Here is an 18,387-nt window from a genome sequence, read left to right on the forward strand (position 1 = left end):
AATGCAGGATGTAACTCAGGATCAGTAATGTATGTACACAGTGACTGCACCAGCAGAATAGTGAGTGCAGCTCTGGAGTATAATACAGGATGTAACTCAGGATCAGTAATGTAATGTATGTACACAGTGACTGCACCAGCAGAATAGTGAGTGCAGCTCTGGAGTATAATTCAGGATGTAACTCAGGATCAGTAATGTAATGTATGCACACAGTGACTGCACCAGCAGAATAGTGAGTGCAGCTCTGGGGTATAATACAGGATGTAACTCAGGATCAGTAATGTAATATATGTACACAGTGACTGCACCAGCAGAATATTGAGTGCAGCTCTGGGGTATAATACAGGATGTAACTCAGGATCAGTAATGTAATGTATGTACACAGTGACTGAACCAGCAGAATAGTGAGTGCAGCTCTGGAGTATAATACAGGATGTAACTCAGGATCAGTAATGTAATGTATGTACACAGTGACTGCACCAGCAGAATAGTGAGTGCAGCTCTGGAGTATAATACAGGATGTAACTCAGGATCAGTAATGTAATGTATGTACACAGTGACTGCACCAGCAGAATAGTGAGTGCAGCTCTGGAGTATAATACAGGATGTAACTCAGGATCAGTAATGTAATGTATGTACACAGTGACTGCACCAGCAGAATAGTGAGTGCAGCTCTGGGGTATAATACAGGATGTAACTCAGGATCAGTAATGTAATGTATGTACACCGTGACTGCACCAGCAGAATAGTGAGTGCAGCTCTGGGATATAATACAGGATGTAACTCAGGATCAGTAATGTAATGTATGTACACAGTGACTGCACCAGCAGAATAGTGAGTGCAGCTCTGGGGTATAATACAGGATGTAACTCAGGATCAGTAATGTAATGTATGTACACAGTGACTGCACCAGCAGAATAGTGAGTGCAGCTCTGGGGTATAATACAGGATGTAACTCAGGATCAGTAATGTAATGTATGTACACAGTGACTGCACCAGCAGAATAGTGAGTGCAGCTCTGGAGTATAATGCAGGATGTAACTCAGGATCAGTAATGTAATGTATGTACACAGTGACTGCACCAGCAGAATAGTGAGTGCAGCTCTGGAGTATAATGCAGGATGTAACTCAGGATCAGTAATGTAATGTATGTACACAGTGACTGCACCAGCAGAATAGTGAGTGCAGCTCTGGAGTATAATGCAGGATGTAACTCAGGATCAGTAATGTAATGTATGTACACAGTGACTGCACCAGCAGAGTAGTGAGTGCAGCTCTGGGGTATAATACAGGATGTAACTCAGGATCAGTAATGTAATGTATGTACACAGTGACTGCACCAGCAGAATAGTGAGTGCAGCTCTGGGGTATAATACAGGATGTAACTCAGGATCAGTAACGTAATGTATGTACACAGTGACTGCACCAGCAGAATAGTGAGTGCAGCTCTGGAGTATAATACAGGATGCAACTCAGGATCAGTAATGTAATGTATGTACACAGTGACTGCACCAGCAGAATAGTGAGTGCAGCTCTGGAGTATAATGCAGGATGTAACTCAGGATCAGTAATGTAATGTATGTACACAGTGACTGCACCAGCAGAATAGTGAGTGCAGCTCTGGGGTATAATACAGGATGTAACTCATGATCAGTAATGTATGTACACAGTGACTGCACCAGCAGAATAGTGAGTGCAGCTCTGGAGTATAATACAGGATGCAACTCAGGATCAGTAATGTAATGTATGTACACAGTGACTGCACCAGCAGAATAGTGAGTGCAGCTCTGGGGTATAATACAAGATGTAACTCAGGATCAGTAATGTAATGTATGTACACAGTGACTGCACCAGCAGAATAGTGAGTGCAGCTCTGGAGTATAATACAGGATGCAACTCAGGATCAGTAATGTAATGTATGTACACAGTGACTGCACCAGCAGAATAGTGAGTGCAGCTCTGGAGTATAATACAGGATGTAACTCAGGATCAGTACAGGATCAGTAATGTAATGTATGTACACAGTGACTGCACCAGCAGAATAGTGAGTGCAGCTCTGGAGTATAATACAGGATGTAACTCAGGATCAGTACAGGATCAGTAATGTAATGTATGTACACAGTGACTGCACCAGCAGAATAGTGAGTGCAGCTCTGGAGTATAATACAGGATGTAACTCAGGATCAGTACAGGATCAGTAATGTAATGTATGTACACAGTGACTGCACCAGCAGAATAGTGAGTGCAGCTCTGGGGTATAATACAGGATGTAACTCAGGATCAGTAATGTAATGCATGTACACAGTGACTGCACCAGCAGAATAGTGAGTGCAGCTCTGGAGTATAATACAGGATGTAACTCAGGAACAGTACAGGATCAGTAATGTAATGTATGTACACAGTGACTGCACCAGCAGAATAGTGAGTGCAGCTCTGGGATATATTACAGGATGTAACTCAGGATCAGTAATGTAATGTATGCACACAGTGACTGCACCAGCAGAATAGTGAGTGCAGCTCTGGAGTATAATACAGGATGTAACTCGGGATCAGTAATGTAATGTATGTACACAGTGACTGCACCAGCAGAATAGTGAGTGCAGCTCTGGGATATATTACAGGATGTAACTCAGGATCAGTACTGTAATGTATGTACACAGTGACTGCACCAGCAGAATAGTGAGTGCAGCTCTGGAGTATAATACAGGATGTAACTCAGGATCAGTAATGTAATGTATGCACACAGTGACTGCACCAGCAGAATAGTGAGTGCAGCTCTGGAGTATAATACAGGATGTAACTCAGGATCAGTAATGTAATGTATGTACACAGTGACTGCACCAGCAGAATAGTGAGTGCAGCTCTGGGGTATAATACAGGATGTAACTCAGGATCAGTAATGTATGTACACAGTGACTGCACCAGCAGAATAGTGAGTGCAGCTCTGGGGTATAATACAGGATGTAACTCGGGATCAGTAATGTAATATATGTGCACAGTGACTGCACCAGCAGAATAGTGAGTGCAGCTCTGGGGTATAATACAAGATGTAACTCAGGATCAGTAATGTAATGTATGTACACAGTGACTGCACCAGCAGAATAGTGAGTGCAGCTCTGGAGTATAATACAGGATGCAACTCAGGATCAGTAATGTAATGTATGTACACAGTGACTGCACCAGCAGAATAGTGAGTGCAGCTCTGGAGTATAATACAGGATGTAACTCGGGATCAGTAATGTAATGTATGTACACAGTGACTGCACCAGCAGAATAGTGAGTGCAGCTCTGGGATATATTACAGGATGTAACTCAGGATCAGTACTGTGATGTATGTACACAGTGACTGCACCAGCAGAATAGTGAGTGCAGCTCTGGAGTATAATACAGGATGTAACTCAGGATCAGTAATGTAATGTATGCACACAGTGACTGCACCAGCAGAATAGTGAGTGCAGCTCTGGAGTATAATACAGGATGTAACTCAGGATCAGTAATGTAATGTATGCACACAGTGACTGCACCAGCAGAATAGTGAGTGCAGCTCTGGAGTATAATACAGGATGTAACTCAGGATCAGTAATGTAATGTATGTACACAGTGACTGCACCAGCAGAATAGTGAGTGCAGCTCTGGGGTATAATACAGGATGTAACTCAGGATCAGTAATGTATGTACACAGTGACTGCACCAGCAGAATAGTGAGTGCAGCTCTGGGGTATAATACAGGATGTAACTCGGGATCAGTAATGTAATATATGTGCACAGTGACTGCACCAGCAGAATAGTGAGTGCAGCTCTGGGGTATAATACAAGATGTAACTCAGGATCAGTAATGTAATGTATGTACACAGTGACTGCACCAGCAGAATAGTGAGTGCAGCTCTGGAGTATAATACAGGATGCAACTCAGGATCAGTAATGTAATGTATGTACACAGTGACTGCACCAGCAGAATAGTGAGTGCAGCTCTGGAGTATAATACAGGATGTAACTCGGGATCAGTAATGTAATGTATGTACACAGTGACTGCACCAGCAGAATAGTGAGTGCAGCTCTGGGATATATTACAGGATGTAACTCAGGATCAGTACTGTAATGTATGTACACAGTGACTGCACCAGCAGAATAGTGAGTGCAGCTCTGGAGTATAATACAGGATGTAACTCAGGATCAGTAATGTAATGTATGCACACAGTGACTGCACCAGCAGAATAGTGAGTGCAGCTCTGGAGTATAATACAGGATGTAACTCAGGATCAGTAATGTAATGTATGCACACAGTGACTGCACCAGCAGAATAGTGAGTGCAGCTCTGGAGTATAATACAGGATGTAACTCAGGATCAGTAATGTAATGTATGTACACAGTGACTGCACCAGCAGAATAGTGAGTGCAGCTCTGGGGTATAATACAGGATGTAACTCAGGATCAGTAATGTATGTACACAGTGACTGCACCAGCAGAATAGTGAGTGCAGCTCTGGGGTATAATACAGGATGTAACTCGGGATCAGTAATGTAATATATGTGCACAGTGACTGCACCAGCAGAATAGTGAGTGCAGCTCTGGGGTATAATACAAGATGTAACTCAGGATCAGTAATGTAATGTATGTACACAGTGACTGCACCAGCAGAATAGTGAGTGCAGCTCTGGAGTATAATACAGGATGCAACTCAGGATCAGTAATGTAATGTATGTACACAGTGACTGCACCAGCAGAATAGTGAGTGCAGCTCTGGAGTATAATACAGGATGTAACTCAGGATCAGTAATGTAATGTATGCACACAGTGACTGCACCAGCAGAATAGTGAGTGCAGCTCTGGAGTATAATACAGGATGTAACTCAGGATCAGTAATGTAATGTATGCACACAGTGACTGCACCAGCAGAATAGTGAGTGCAGCTCTGGGGTATAATACAGGATGTAACTCAGGATCAGTAATGTAATGTATGTACACAGTGACTGCTCCAGGAGAATAGTGAGTGCAGCTCTGGGGTATAATACTGGAGGTAATTAGTAATCCGTAATGTAATGTATGTACACAGTGACTGCACCAGCAGAATAGTGAGTGCAGCTCTGGGGTATAATACTGGAGGTAATTAGTGATCCGTAATGTATGTACACAGTGACTCAATGTTACACCGATTATGGTCATGTTCAGACTGTAATATGAGGTAGACGTTGCCTTTTATATTCTTCCAAGTTATCTGTCATTTACAGTGAATTTCAGAGAAATTTGATATCAGACAGTTAAATCCTTATCTAGATGTGTAAGAACAGCTTAACACCACAAATGGTATTGTTATACATTTGAGCGTTGCCATGATGGCTCGCTGCCATTTCTGATAATGATTTGGCCACTTAGGGACTTTCTTGAAGGCGTCTGAGGATCATTTGTGGTTTTAAATCCTGTGAGTTATGGCAGGTCTGGACAGAAGATATTTTCTATTTTTTTCCTTTCGAAGCCCCCCCCCCCGGTCAGGTTTTTCCTGTGAATTTATTTTCATGAAAGTCTCTGATTTGAGTGAAATGATCAGATAATGTGATGTCCCAGTTTTGTCAGGAGACAAGGAAAATAAACCTTAGAAAACAGACTATAAAAAAAAAATCCCACTGTGCTCCTTATCTGCAGAAATAAGCAAATGCCTTTGTGACAAACTTGTTTAAGGAAATGTGTTTTCCTAGAAGGCTGGTATATTCAGTGTCATACTGGGCCACATCAGGTGTGATCCTACTTGACCCAGGTAGCGGCCCTTATGCCGCACTGGCATTTCTGACGACTTCAGAAAATTCTTTTTTGTGCACATGAAGAATAACAATAATTCTGACCACTATATGACCTGCATTCAGCATTTTTCAGCAGTTGTCCCCCTGCAGCTTCGATCACTAGTTTGTGTATGAGCTAGTGTAAAGAGACTAGCTGCTTTGTTTCCCATAAACAGCACTCAGAGACATCCCTGGATTTCTGCCCTCCTGTCTCTGTGTAGCACATGTTCAGAAGCACCAAAAGGGTGGTTGTGAATCCAGCACTGTATTGAGAAAATACAGTGCAATACTGTAGCAGCATGTAGGTCATTATTCAGTAGTAGTGAGCAGTACAGCTGTGAATTCAGCTCTGAGGTTCACTGAACACCTATCACAAAGCTTCAAGTAGTGAGCAGCGCAGCTGTGAATTTAGCTTTGATGTTAGGTGAACACACCTCACAAAGCTTCAAGTAGTGAGCAGTGCAGCTGTGAATTTAGCTCTGAGGTGAACCCCTATCACAAAGCTGCAGGTAGTGAGCAGTGCAGCTATGAATTCATCTCTGAGGTTAACAACTATCCATGCCAACGTCCCCATTCTACGCTGTGTTTTTTGGGGGTATTAAATGCTCCCCTACACATCTTGGTTGAAGCGTCATCCTCCTAACCTCTCCCCCAACAGTTGACCTTTGGGGAGAAAAAGTTCAGGATTCTTTCATATTAATGCCCAATCCTTTTTCTCCCCCAGGAGATGAGCCACCCAAGTGGTGTCTTCATCTGGCCGTGCCTTATGCCACGTTCCCTATTGAGGAACCATCGGTCTACATTACTGTTTTGCAGGCAGGGTCCCATGAAAAACAACCTCCTCATGTTCTAGCATGTGATGTTCAGGGGTTTTCCCCCCCATATTTCCAGTTTTACTTTTTTGTACTCTGGTTCATGAAGCTTGAAAATCACCAATGTCCAAATAGCAGAACCCAGATCATATGTAATGTTGCACTTAAAGGGTTATTGTCATCATAGAAAGTGATGATACATTGCTAGAATTCGTGATCTGTAGGGGGTCCAGCTACAACAAGGATGGGGCTGTCGCTCTGGTTTTCCCTTCAATTAAAGGGAACCGGTCAGGTCCCGCAAGTCTCCCAAACCGCAACCATAGCACTTTGGAGCCATCTAACTGTAGTGTAATCATGTCTGTGTTGTCTCGGCCAAAACTGCTTTTGTGTCGCCAACTTTCTTTTGCCCATGATCTTGCAGGAGTCTACCGGGGTGTTGCTTCTCCCAGACTAGACCAGTGGCATTACCCGTAATCACAGCCATTGGGAGGTAGTGACGTCTCCTTCTGCTGTCCAAGTCATCCCAGAACCGCTGGAAATGTCGCCTAAGAGTGTGACGTCCTCTCCAATCCTATGTACCTGAGTGTGCGCGATGACGCCGGGGCGAGTACATCCGGTTTCACTGCTCGTCCTCGGGAAGGGGCGTTCAGAGAGGATGTGGCGCTTATGCAGCAGTAATTAAATGACTTCAATAGCAGGGAAAGACGTCAACCACGCCTGGGGGGCATGAATGCAGATACTGAGGCCTGACTAGTCCGGGGAAGCGACCGCCCACTGGGCGAGTCCTAAGTCAAGTGCATATGGTTTTTTGGCACACTCGTAAAGCTTGCCGTCCCAGGCCAACACAGAAAGAGGATATTAAATTGTTATGGTGGCGGCAAAACCAATGGCTCGGAGTACCGCTATGCATGGAGGACCTAGAAGTCGGACTCCGCCAATCACAGTTATGGCATTTCATAGTGAATAGTGATGGGGAAAGACTTAGTAAAAGTGTTTTATAATGCCTTAATAATACTGCAAGTCACAGTACAATACTGACCCCAAATTATCCCCGCAGTTCCAAAATATTAGCTCCACATTGGCAAAACAGTATCCAACTCGCAGTGTTTCATAATGCCCGAAGGGGTTAAACACTACTGGGCAATCCCTTAATAATTATTGGGCCCAGGAAGGTGAACAAAAATATAATTCACAAACCGGCGCCGCTCCCCTGTACTTGGCGCAACATCTTCTGGCATCAGCATCCGGTGGGGTGTCACATCGGCTACGGAGGAGTGGCACAAGTTCGGGAAGTATCGGTTTTTGTTTTATCCTTAACCAGGGCTCATTAATAAGGGATTGTCCGGTGGTGGACAACTCCTTTAAGGCAGCATACAGTAGCATAGTGATGTGGCTTTCTACTGCCCAAGTGACGCCACCATTGCCCACTTTGTCGGGGAGTGGGTGTCCCATTCTGTGACTCGCTGAGTGTATTGGACGCCTTTTAGATGTTTCTAACACATAAATTATCCAGAAATTGAGGAACCTGCTGCCTGTTCAGTGTCAGTTGTACATTATGAGAAGTGAAGAAATAGCAGAAAAACGGACACATTTGTTTTTCTGTTTCAGACCGCACTTGGGGTTTTACTGGTTTCCCCTTTTTATTTCCGAAGTGAAGCAGACGTCTGCCTGACGGGTTCCTGTTCGTTTTGCTGTTTGATTGCACACTTTATTTCCCCTTTCGTTGTCTCGTGGCTCCGGCTCTTGTGGTTAATTTGTTATGACATTTTTATTTTATTTTTCGTGTGTGTTTTGCAGAAAGATTTTGCCGTACGAGAAGAGCTGCACACGTCTGATGTGGAGATCTGGCTGGGTTTCATAACCTTCCTTTGTGAAGTCTTCGGCACGATGAGGAGTAATACCGGGGAGCCTTTCCGAGTCCTCGTGTGTCCTATTTATACCTGCCTTAGAGAGGTAATGACTACGGTTGTGCCATCACCCACCTAATTCCTCGGCATTTTTTTTTTTTTAAATGAGTCTCCTAAAGGATATTAATGTTTGATCACTACAATAGGGATCCTGAGTGTCCCGATCGTTGGCATCGCATGATCACCGCAATGAGGAACATGAATGGGAGCGGTGGTCACACTCACACCCCGGGACCCAGCCAAGCACTGAGCCATGGCTCAGCGTGTGTGACCACTGCTCCATTTGAGATCCTCCTTATGTATCACATAAGTTCTCCTGATTGTGGGGATCCCAGAGGTGAGGCCACTAGGATCTAGTTTCTCCATGCCCTCCTTTTGGCCATGTGTCCATAAATTGTCCCCTCTGCATTGGCCGGCACGGATGTCCGTGCAAAACCTGAGAGGGGACCGGGAATCGATGAAGCTGTGGCAATAATAGGAAGCCAACTATGCATTCCCCTCATTACGATACAATTTTGGTCTTATGGGAGGGTCGCGATAGTAAGGGCCAGTTAAAAAAAAAAAATGAAATACTGTATATACTCTAGTATAAGTCGAACCGTGTATAAGCCAAGGCACCTAATTTTACCACATAAAACTGGGAAACCTTATTGACTCAAGTATAAGCTGGGTGTGCATTGTCCCATCATCCCTATCCTGGTATGCATTGCTCCCCATCCCTGTCCTTGTATGCATGGCTCCCCGTCCTTGTATGTATGGCTCCCCGTATGCATGGCTCCCTCCCCATCCCTGTCCTTGTATGCATGGCTCCCCATCCCTTTCCTTGTTATCATGGCTCCCCATCCCTTTCCTTGTATGCATGGCTCCCCATCCCTTTCCTTGTATGCATGGCTCCCTGTCCTTTTATGCATGGCTCCCCGTCCCTGTCCTTGTATGCATGGATTTTTATCCCCGTCCTTATATGCATGGCTCCTTATCCCCTATCCTTGTATGCATGGTTCCTATAGAAAAAACCAACACATCCTACTTACCTTCCCTGCACGCCCTCGCTGCTTCTCGTTTCTGTGCTAGAAGCTCTTCCAGCAGAGCGATCACATGTCCCCCCACTCATTAAAGTAATTAATATTCACTCCACGCCTATGGAAGTGGAGAGGGGTGAATATTCATTACCTTAATGAATGGGGGACACATGATCGCTCGGCCAGAAGACTGGCACCAGAAGGAGATGCATCCAGGGCGCGCAGGGAAGGTAAGTAGTTGTTTGCTGGAAGCCTGCAGCTGTAACTGTGCGTGTTATAAGAGAAATGAATATTCACTGCCAGCGCAGTGAATATTCATTTCTCTTTAGCAGCGGGCACAGTTACAGCCGCTGGATCCTGCCTCTGTCACCCACCGCTCCCCCTCCCTCGCCGTCTTTCGCACAAAATCAGAAATGCTTTTCTTTTTTTTATTCAAATAAATTTTTATTAAGAATAACAAGGCAATTAACATGTTACATTTACATTTTCAATATAGAGTATTTCCCCCCCCTCCCCCTTCATACAGCCCCCTTCGATCCCAAAGCCCCCCACCCCCACAAAGCAGCTCATCTTGTTAATTACTACCATCATTAAAACAATAGAGTATCTAATCCCTCAACCAATCGTATAAGCCACACTTCACATTACTATCCCATAGCAATCCATGGAGACCGCATTTTATTGAACGTTTCAGTTTTCCCTTTCTTCTTATAAATCCCTTTTTCTAGTGTCAGGCCCTGTTTCACATACTGGAGGAACTCTCCTCTTGACGGCGGCTCTTCCCTAATCCAGTTTCTAGCTATCACCTTCCTAGCCATATACAACAATCTGGCTATAGCTATCTTTAGGTGTTTATCCACTCCAATCTCATCCACGCATCCCAACAAACAGACAACTGGATCCCTTGGCACCGTGCATCCATACGCACCTTCCATACGACTCAAAACTACCACCCAGAAGGCAGCCAACCTCGGACATGTCCACATCATATGGAAAATGTCTGCATCCGTAGACTTACACCTCGGACATTCAGAGTCATTACGCAATCCTGCCTTATATAGCACCATCGGAGACCTATAAACTCTGTGTATCACATAGAGCTGTGACAGTCTATACGGTTCACTCAGCGACAGTCTTGGGATCCATTCCAACACCGACTCCCAAGTCTCGTTATCTATTGGGCCCAAATCCCTTTCCCATTTAGCTCTTGCCATTATTGGAAACCCCAATAGAAAAGTGTGCAACAGATCCCTGTACAGCGTGGATATGACCCCTCCAGTCGTCCCATCATTACACACATACTCCAGTACTATATCCCTTTGAATCCTAATACCTCCGTTCCTACTCTGAGCTCCAAAGGCATGCCTCATCCGCAAATATTGATACTCCCCTGCAGACCCAAGACCAAATTCCGCCTGCAATTGGGAAAATGATTTCAGTTCACCTTGCTCAATTATTTGATACACATACTGAATCCCTTTGCCCAACCACGCTATCAGTACCCCCAATGCCTCAAATTCTTTCAGATTGTTATTATGCCATAGCGGCGAGTATCTAGTCAAGTCCGTGATCCCACGTATGTGCCTCAATCTACTCCACAGCTTGCGTATCAACAGCAAAGTCGGATATAGCTTCCCCAAACTCTCCAAGGATCCATCCTCCAAACATTGCACCATTGGCCTTCTTTTTGTCACCACCTCCATCAGCCGCTGTACCGCCCCAGATGACCCTTCATGCGCCCAGCCCCTTAAATGCTGACTCTGGGCTGCAAGAAAGTACAACTCAGGGTTAGGCAATGCCAGGCCCCCATCATCCTTGGGTCGCTGAAGTGTCTCCAGTTTGATACACGGATGCTGCCTCCCCCATATCAAATTCCTAAATAGAGAGTTGATCTGTCTAAATTTCCCACGTGGTATCCAAACCGGCGCATTGTGAAGAATATACAATATTTTCGGCATCAGAATCATTTTGATAAGATTCACCCTGCCTACCACAGACAAATGTAGCTTAAGCCATGCATCCGCTTTTGCCTTGAGGGCACCCAAGATTGGAGTCAGATTCTTATGTATATAGTCAGTGACCGGCATAGATACCCATATTCCCAGGTACTTAAATTTACTCGTCACCTCCAGTCGCCCGTCCTCCAATGGCTCCCCATCCACATCGTCCACCTTAAACAAGATAGACTTACTCCAATTTATCCTAAGTCCCGACACTGATCCGAATCGTTCAATAATCCCAATGGCTCCCTCCAAGGATGCAACCGGGTCAGCCAGAAACAACAAAATATCATCCGCATACAACGCCACCCTTTCTTCAATCACCCCATATTTAAACCCCGTCATCTCATCAGAAATGCTTTTCATTTTTGTCCTTAACCTGTTATGTGATTTTTTTTTTTTTTTTAGCAGAAAAAGCAATAGTGTGCAAAAAACACACCGTACATATACCCTCTGGCTAAAGACAGAATCAGCTGTGGAGGATATCCACTAATAAAACAACTTTTAATATTAAATGCTAAAAAATGCACATCCAACAGGACACAAACGAGAAAAAAAAAAAAAACATACAAAGTGCTCAGGTGAACCAGTGCTCAATTAAAAAGAATGGTTTGATCTCACCCAAGCTGCCAGACACTGTACACTTCCGTACGACACAGTGAAGATCCAATTAGATGAGGAGGGGCAGGGCTAAAGTAGTATGTCTACCCTGTAACCCCTATGTAACTCCTGTCCTAACAAGGACAGGCCCCAAATGGACCTTGCTCTAAGGAACCAGCCCACCCAATATGTATAAAGGCAGAGTCCCAAAACCTCTTAAAATGTGGTATCTTCCTCCCTACGCGTTTCAACTCCGGTCGTGGAGAATCATCAGGGGAGTCATATGGAAAGAAGTGCCAACGGGCACAGAGATGTAAGTCCGTCTAAGTTGTGGGGCCTGCAGTGGCTAGGCAACCCAAGCTGGAAATGACCGTCTGTGTCCACAGTCCAGAGACTGTGTCCAGACACTCCCCTGATGATTCTCCATGACCGGAGTTGAAACGCGTAGGGAGGAAGATACCACATTTTAAGAGGTTTTGGGACTCTGCCTTTATACATATTGGGTGGGCTGGTTCCTTAGAGCAAGGTCCATTTGGGGCCTGTCCTTGTTAGGACAGGAGTTACATAGGGGTTACAGGGTAGACATACTACTTTAGCCCTGCCCCTCCTCATCTAATTGGATCTTCACTGTGTCGTACGGAAGTGTACAGTGTCCGGCAGCTTGGGTGAGATCAAACCATTCTTTTTAATTGAGCACTGGTTCACCTGAGCACTTTGTATGTTTTTTTTTTTTTTCTCGTTTGTGTCCTGTTGGATGTGCATTTTTTAGCATTTAATATTAAAAGTTATGTTTTATTAGTGGATATCCTCCACAGCTTTTTTTTTTTTTTAGCATAGAAAGTCGAATGTATCACTAAAACGTCGTAAATTGTCTGTCGTATGTAAAATTACTCCGGAAGGGGACTGGAATACATTTGCGCCAAAATTTTCTATCTTTTTTTTATAATGTTGCAATTGATGAATCAGCTGAAAGCCCAAACCTTGTTCCCAATAAAGAACATAAAAAACAAAAACTGGCAAGCGCAAATTAAAAGACGAATTAGCTGTAAATGAAAAATGAGAAATGGGGGGAAATACGCCCCCCAAAAAACAGACAATAAAAAATGCAAGTACAATCTGGCCTTTAAACTCATATGACGACTCATGGAGTCGATGACTAAATGCTAGTGGGGGGTTAGTGGCAGCAAGATTGGGCCAAGTGTGCGTGTGGTTTTGATATAGAGCCGTCAAGAGGCCACTGATAGAAAAATATCTGCGTTGGGACCATAGGATCACGCATGTTGTAATCCACGTGTCCAGTCCTTGATTTCCGTCAGGGGACGGTTGGAATAACTGCATACGTATTGGAGGATAGTCATACAGTGCCTCTGAAATTCCCAACTTCTGTGACTTTAGGGTACTTGACTCTAAGGTTTGCAGTGTGACGAGCGGCTAACCATACAATACAGTGGCTTAGCCGCTTGTTTTGGTCTCACTACACCCATTCATGACTCCAGCCGTTTCTGATAAGTTGTACACCGTAGAGTTTTGGGTCTTTTATTGATTTTAGAGAGCTGGCATTAACATAGGAGGTGGGCAGAATAGGGAGCGCGATTCTGGAGAAGACGTAGCCCCTTTTGCAGAGCTTATACTTGGTACGGAGGTGTCCTCGGGGGCATCTGGCACTGACCAGTCCGTCTCACTCCGCTCCTTACCCTGGAGACATCAGTTCAGTCTTGGTGGGGTCCCAAGTACTTTCAGCGTTTTTAATGTCTGGGTACAGTAATTACCGTAAATGGAAATATTCCCTTTGAAATTTATTCTGCCCATGTCTGTATCACAGAAGACAGAACTGTAATCACTGTACTCAGAGGCGTAGATAGGAGTTCAGCTCAGAGGGGCGAAGCATCTGAGTGGGCCCCTAACTGGTACCCCTGATAACTATATGTCACCTTATGGCGACAATATCAGTGTGCTACCATAGTGGTATATACCAGTACTGCAGAACATGTAAGAGAGTACAGTACAGTTATAGATGGTGACTCACCTCTGACGTCCTTTCTGGTGGAGTCGTTCACTTTTTCCATCTTTTCCATCTTGCCCAGACCGACATGACAACTTCTTCCAGCCACGACTTTTCTGTAGAGAATACAACAAAGACACATCTGATTTCTCACATTTACGGCACCGTCGCCATCTATTCTGAACCTGCACAAACTCCTCATCCTGTTGATACCCCAATACTGAGCCGCTGCTGCCATGTGTCCCTATTACTGCCCCTGATACCCCAATACTGAGCCGCTGCTGTGTCCCTATTACTGCCCCTGATACCCCAATACTGAGCCACTGCTGCCGTATGTGTCCCTATTACTGCCCCTGATACCCCAATACTGAGCCACTGCTGCCGTATGTGTCACTATTACTGCACCTGATACCCCAATACTGAGCCACTGCTGCCGTATGTGTTCCTATTACTGCACCTGATACCCCAATACTGAGCCACTGCTGCTGTATCAGGGGCAGTAATAGGGACACCGCAGCGGCTCAGTATTGGGGTATCAGGGGCAGTAATAGGGACACATATGGCAGCAGCGGCTCAGTATTGGGGTATCAGGTGCAGTAATAGGGACACATACGGCAGTAGAGGCTCAGTATTGGGATATCAGGTGCAGTAATAGGGACACATACGGCAGTAGAGGCTCAGTATTGGGGTATCAGGTGCAGTAATAGGGACACATACGGCAGCAGCGGCTCAGTATTGGGGTATGTGTCCCTATTACTGCCCCTGATATCCCAATACTGAGCCTCTACTGCCGTATGTGTCCCTATTACTGCACCTGATATCCCAATACTGAGCCGCTGCTGTCATATGTGTCCCTATTACTGCACCTGATGCCCCAATACTGAGCCGCTACTGCCGTATGTGTCCCTATTACTGCCCCTGATATCCCAATACTGAGCCGCTACTGCCGTATGTGTCCCTATTACTGCACCTGATGCCCCAATACTGAGTCGCTGCTGCCGTATGTGTCCCTACTACTGCCCCTGATACCCCAATACTGAGATACTGCTGCCGTATGTGTCCCTATTACTGCCCCTGATGCCTCAATACTGAGCCGCTGCTGCCATGTGTCCCTATTACTGCCCCTGATACCCCAATACTGAGCCGCTGCTGTGTCCCTATTACTGCCCCTGATACCCCAATACTGAGCATCTGCTACCGTATGTGTCCCTATTACTGCCCCTGATACCCCAATACTGAGCCGCTGCTGTATGTGTCCCTATTACTGCACCTGATACCCCAATACTGAGCCGCTGCTGCCGTATGTGTCCCTATTACTGCACCTGCTGTGTGGCTCAATAACAGCGCCCTTCTTATTGCCCGACATAGTAATGCCACCTCTGTGCCCCTTATATAGTAATAATGCCTCCTTTGTGCCTTCTAGATGGTAAATTTGCCCCCTAGAAAATATTAATGTCCTGTGCAAATGCCCTCAAAAACAGTGTCAACATATTTCCATTGACAGCCACAATACTGAGTGCCCCCTAACAATAATACTTCTTAAGTGCTCACTAACATTTAATAATATCCATTGAGTCCCCTAATGTACAGCTCCCCTATTCACAGTCTGATGGGCCCACAGCTCCCCTATACACAGTATGATGAGCCCACAGCTCCCTTATACACAGTATGATGGGCCCACAGCTCCCTTATACACAGTATGATGGGCCCACAGCTCCCTTATACACAGTATGATGGGCCCGCAGCTCCCCTATACACAGTATGATCGGCCCGCAGCTCCCCTATACACAGTATGATGGGCCCACAGCTCCCTTATACACAGTATGATGGGCCCGCAGCTCCCCTATACACGGTATGATGGGCCCACAGCTCCCCTATACACAATGTGATGGGTCCTACATTAGTATCCAAGCTAAATAGGCCCCACATTTCATAGGAGCCTTCACAGTACTCCCTATAATGTATGAGGCACCCCTTACTGTTTTTGGATCCCCATTTTTTATGATGCCCCCACAAGTTTTAATTAAAATGAAAAAAACATCATATACTCGCCTAATCCTGGATCTTGACTCCATGAGCAGAATATTGAGATTTTATCTCTTGATGATGATCTGGGTGTGGAGCCGTAGTCCATGTATGTTGGTAGTCGGACATGTATAATATCAGTCCCAGTCACCACAGGTAGCATGTGACGCTCGGCCCGGGGTTTGGCTTGTGTGTATGGAGGCAGCTTCCCTCGATCTTTCATTCTCCCATAGACGGGTGTCTCTGCACTGTCTCCTTACAGTCAGCAGGATGTCAGTCACAGTTTGGGTCCTGGATACCGTGGTCTCTGCCGCACATTTCACACTCTTCGTTTTCCACTTGACCCAGGGCAGAGTTTTCCGTCTTGATGTCTTTCTGGCACCGGCTCTGGAGACACGTAGACCAGTGATCTCCACCACTTGCTTATCACACCTGATGCTGAAAACACACTGGATACTGGTTGTAATGGTTTTAACAATTTTCTTTTTTAATGGTATTGGCTGATATATACACTGCTCTTATCTATTGCTTCTATAGAGTACTCAATTGATGAGGTTTCTCCCTACGGAGCAAAGAACGGCCAAACATCATATATTCCTGTGGGTACAGATATGTCTACCCGCATTTCCAGGAAAGGCGCCACTATCACATGATACGGATCCAATGCACTATTGCAAAATCCACAACAGGCTGCAATTCACATTACAACCCCTGGATGGGCAAATATAGACTCACATGGTAAACATCTCCCGACAGAGCATGCCAAAATCAATCAGCGAACATGGTGTGATTAGGTGTTAAGGTAACTTTGGCATGCCCAAAAAATGTTTGCGTCCCCGCAGCTGCATGTCTCGAGGCTTTTCAACAGCCGCAACACATGCAGGGATTGCCTGTTTGTTTGGCAGTCCCTGCATGTCGAACACCTGCGAGACATGCAGCCGTAGGGACTCGAACATATTTTGCGAGCACGCCGAAGACACTTGGTTAGAACCCAAGCATGCTCAGATAACACCTTATACAAGCACATCGTTCATCACTAGTAATGTTTCATTTGAAGATGAGGTTATTTGTCAGAGGCCTCGGGGAGGACAACTTACTAGAGCGTCTTCCAACTGGAACCAACTTGGTCGAGTCTTTTATTCACAGGCATAATACAACTTTCCAGATATGTCCATCTGATGGGTAAAGGTTGATTCCCTTCTGCTGGCTGATGCCGAGGGAAACAAAGGACAATTGGGCATATTACATTTCAACATGTCCAATCCATTTGTTCTCATAGTGGATAAGTTGCCAAGAGAAGTGTTTAGGAGATGCTTTCTCCCCTCTCCGCTATCTAAAAATGTCCATACACCTTAGATGGCTAAGCGAGCGTTCTGCTGATCCCGAACTCTTATTTCCCATTCCCTCATACACATAAATGTAAGAGATCAAGAGTTATAAATGGGGAGGGAGCTGCTATCAGAGTCTAATGATGGCGGCCTATCTCCTCGAGAAACAAAGGGCTCAAGCTGTGTAATTTAACATGCCCGATCCTTCTCTCCGCCCAACAGTCAGGAGACCCCCATACATATTGGGCTAGGTTCACTTTTTCCTGATGCCGAGCTTTGTGTCTGACTTTCAATCCAAATCTTTAAAAAAAAAAAAAAAAATGGGATTCAGATGGAAGCCCCAATGGAACCATTCACTGCAGACGTCCGTCCCTCTCCCACAATGCATAGTGCAGCCTGTACGGAGCCACCTTCATTAACCGTCGTAGTCCTCACCCATCGCTCGCCTTCATTTTGAGTCCATGCATTTACCCGTTTTTTTCCCTTTTTCTCCCCATAGCTGTTACAGTCTTACGACGTGAAGGAGGACGCTGTTCTGTGTTGTTCCATGGAGGTGAGCAACTGCAGCCACTGTGGGGCATTTTTTTTTTTTAATTTTGGTGATTGGGGCATCATCCTAGAACCCGATTATAACGGATGGAGCACCATCGCCCGGTTAAGGTGTTTCTATGTAAATCCCATAGTTTGGGCACGAGCAGTGGGCACAGTGATGGAGCAGGCCGCGGTCTCGGCACCACGCTCGAGGACTGTGTGACACAGGGCATGTCACTGCGGGATATGTGATAGTCTGTGACAGCCCCGTCCACCTGTGGTTGAGACTCTGTCACTGGCTTGACCTCTAATGAACACACAGGGCAATTATCTTTGTCAGTCTGTCACCCAAGTCATCTCCCCAGTCAGTCTGTGTCTGGCATTCATGC

The 18,387-nt window shown here is 45.3% G+C and overlaps 1 protein-coding gene across 3 annotated transcripts in view; it reads left to right on the forward strand.

The window, feature by feature from the left end:
* The window catches only part of CTIF (cap binding complex dependent translation initiation factor), a 280,974-nt gene that overhangs the window by 193,560 nt on the left and 69,027 nt on the right, over positions 1-18,387 (forward strand). For 2 of the 3 annotated variants that reach the window (XM_069746637.1, XM_069746629.1), the window contains 2 exons: positions 8,384-8,539; positions 17,967-18,020. In XM_069746637.1, the coding sequence (XP_069602738.1) occupies positions 8,384-8,539; positions 17,967-18,020 (210 nt within the window). The remainder of the gene's footprint in view (positions 1-8,383; positions 8,540-17,966; positions 18,021-18,387) is intronic. The other variant, XM_069746645.1, reaches the window with a different exon arrangement.

This window comes from Ranitomeya imitator, chromosome 1, assembly GCF_032444005.1.
Source record: "Ranitomeya imitator isolate aRanImi1 chromosome 1, aRanImi1.pri, whole genome shotgun sequence".
NCBI classification, from domain to species: Eukaryota; Metazoa; Chordata; class Amphibia; order Anura; family Dendrobatidae; genus Ranitomeya; species Ranitomeya imitator.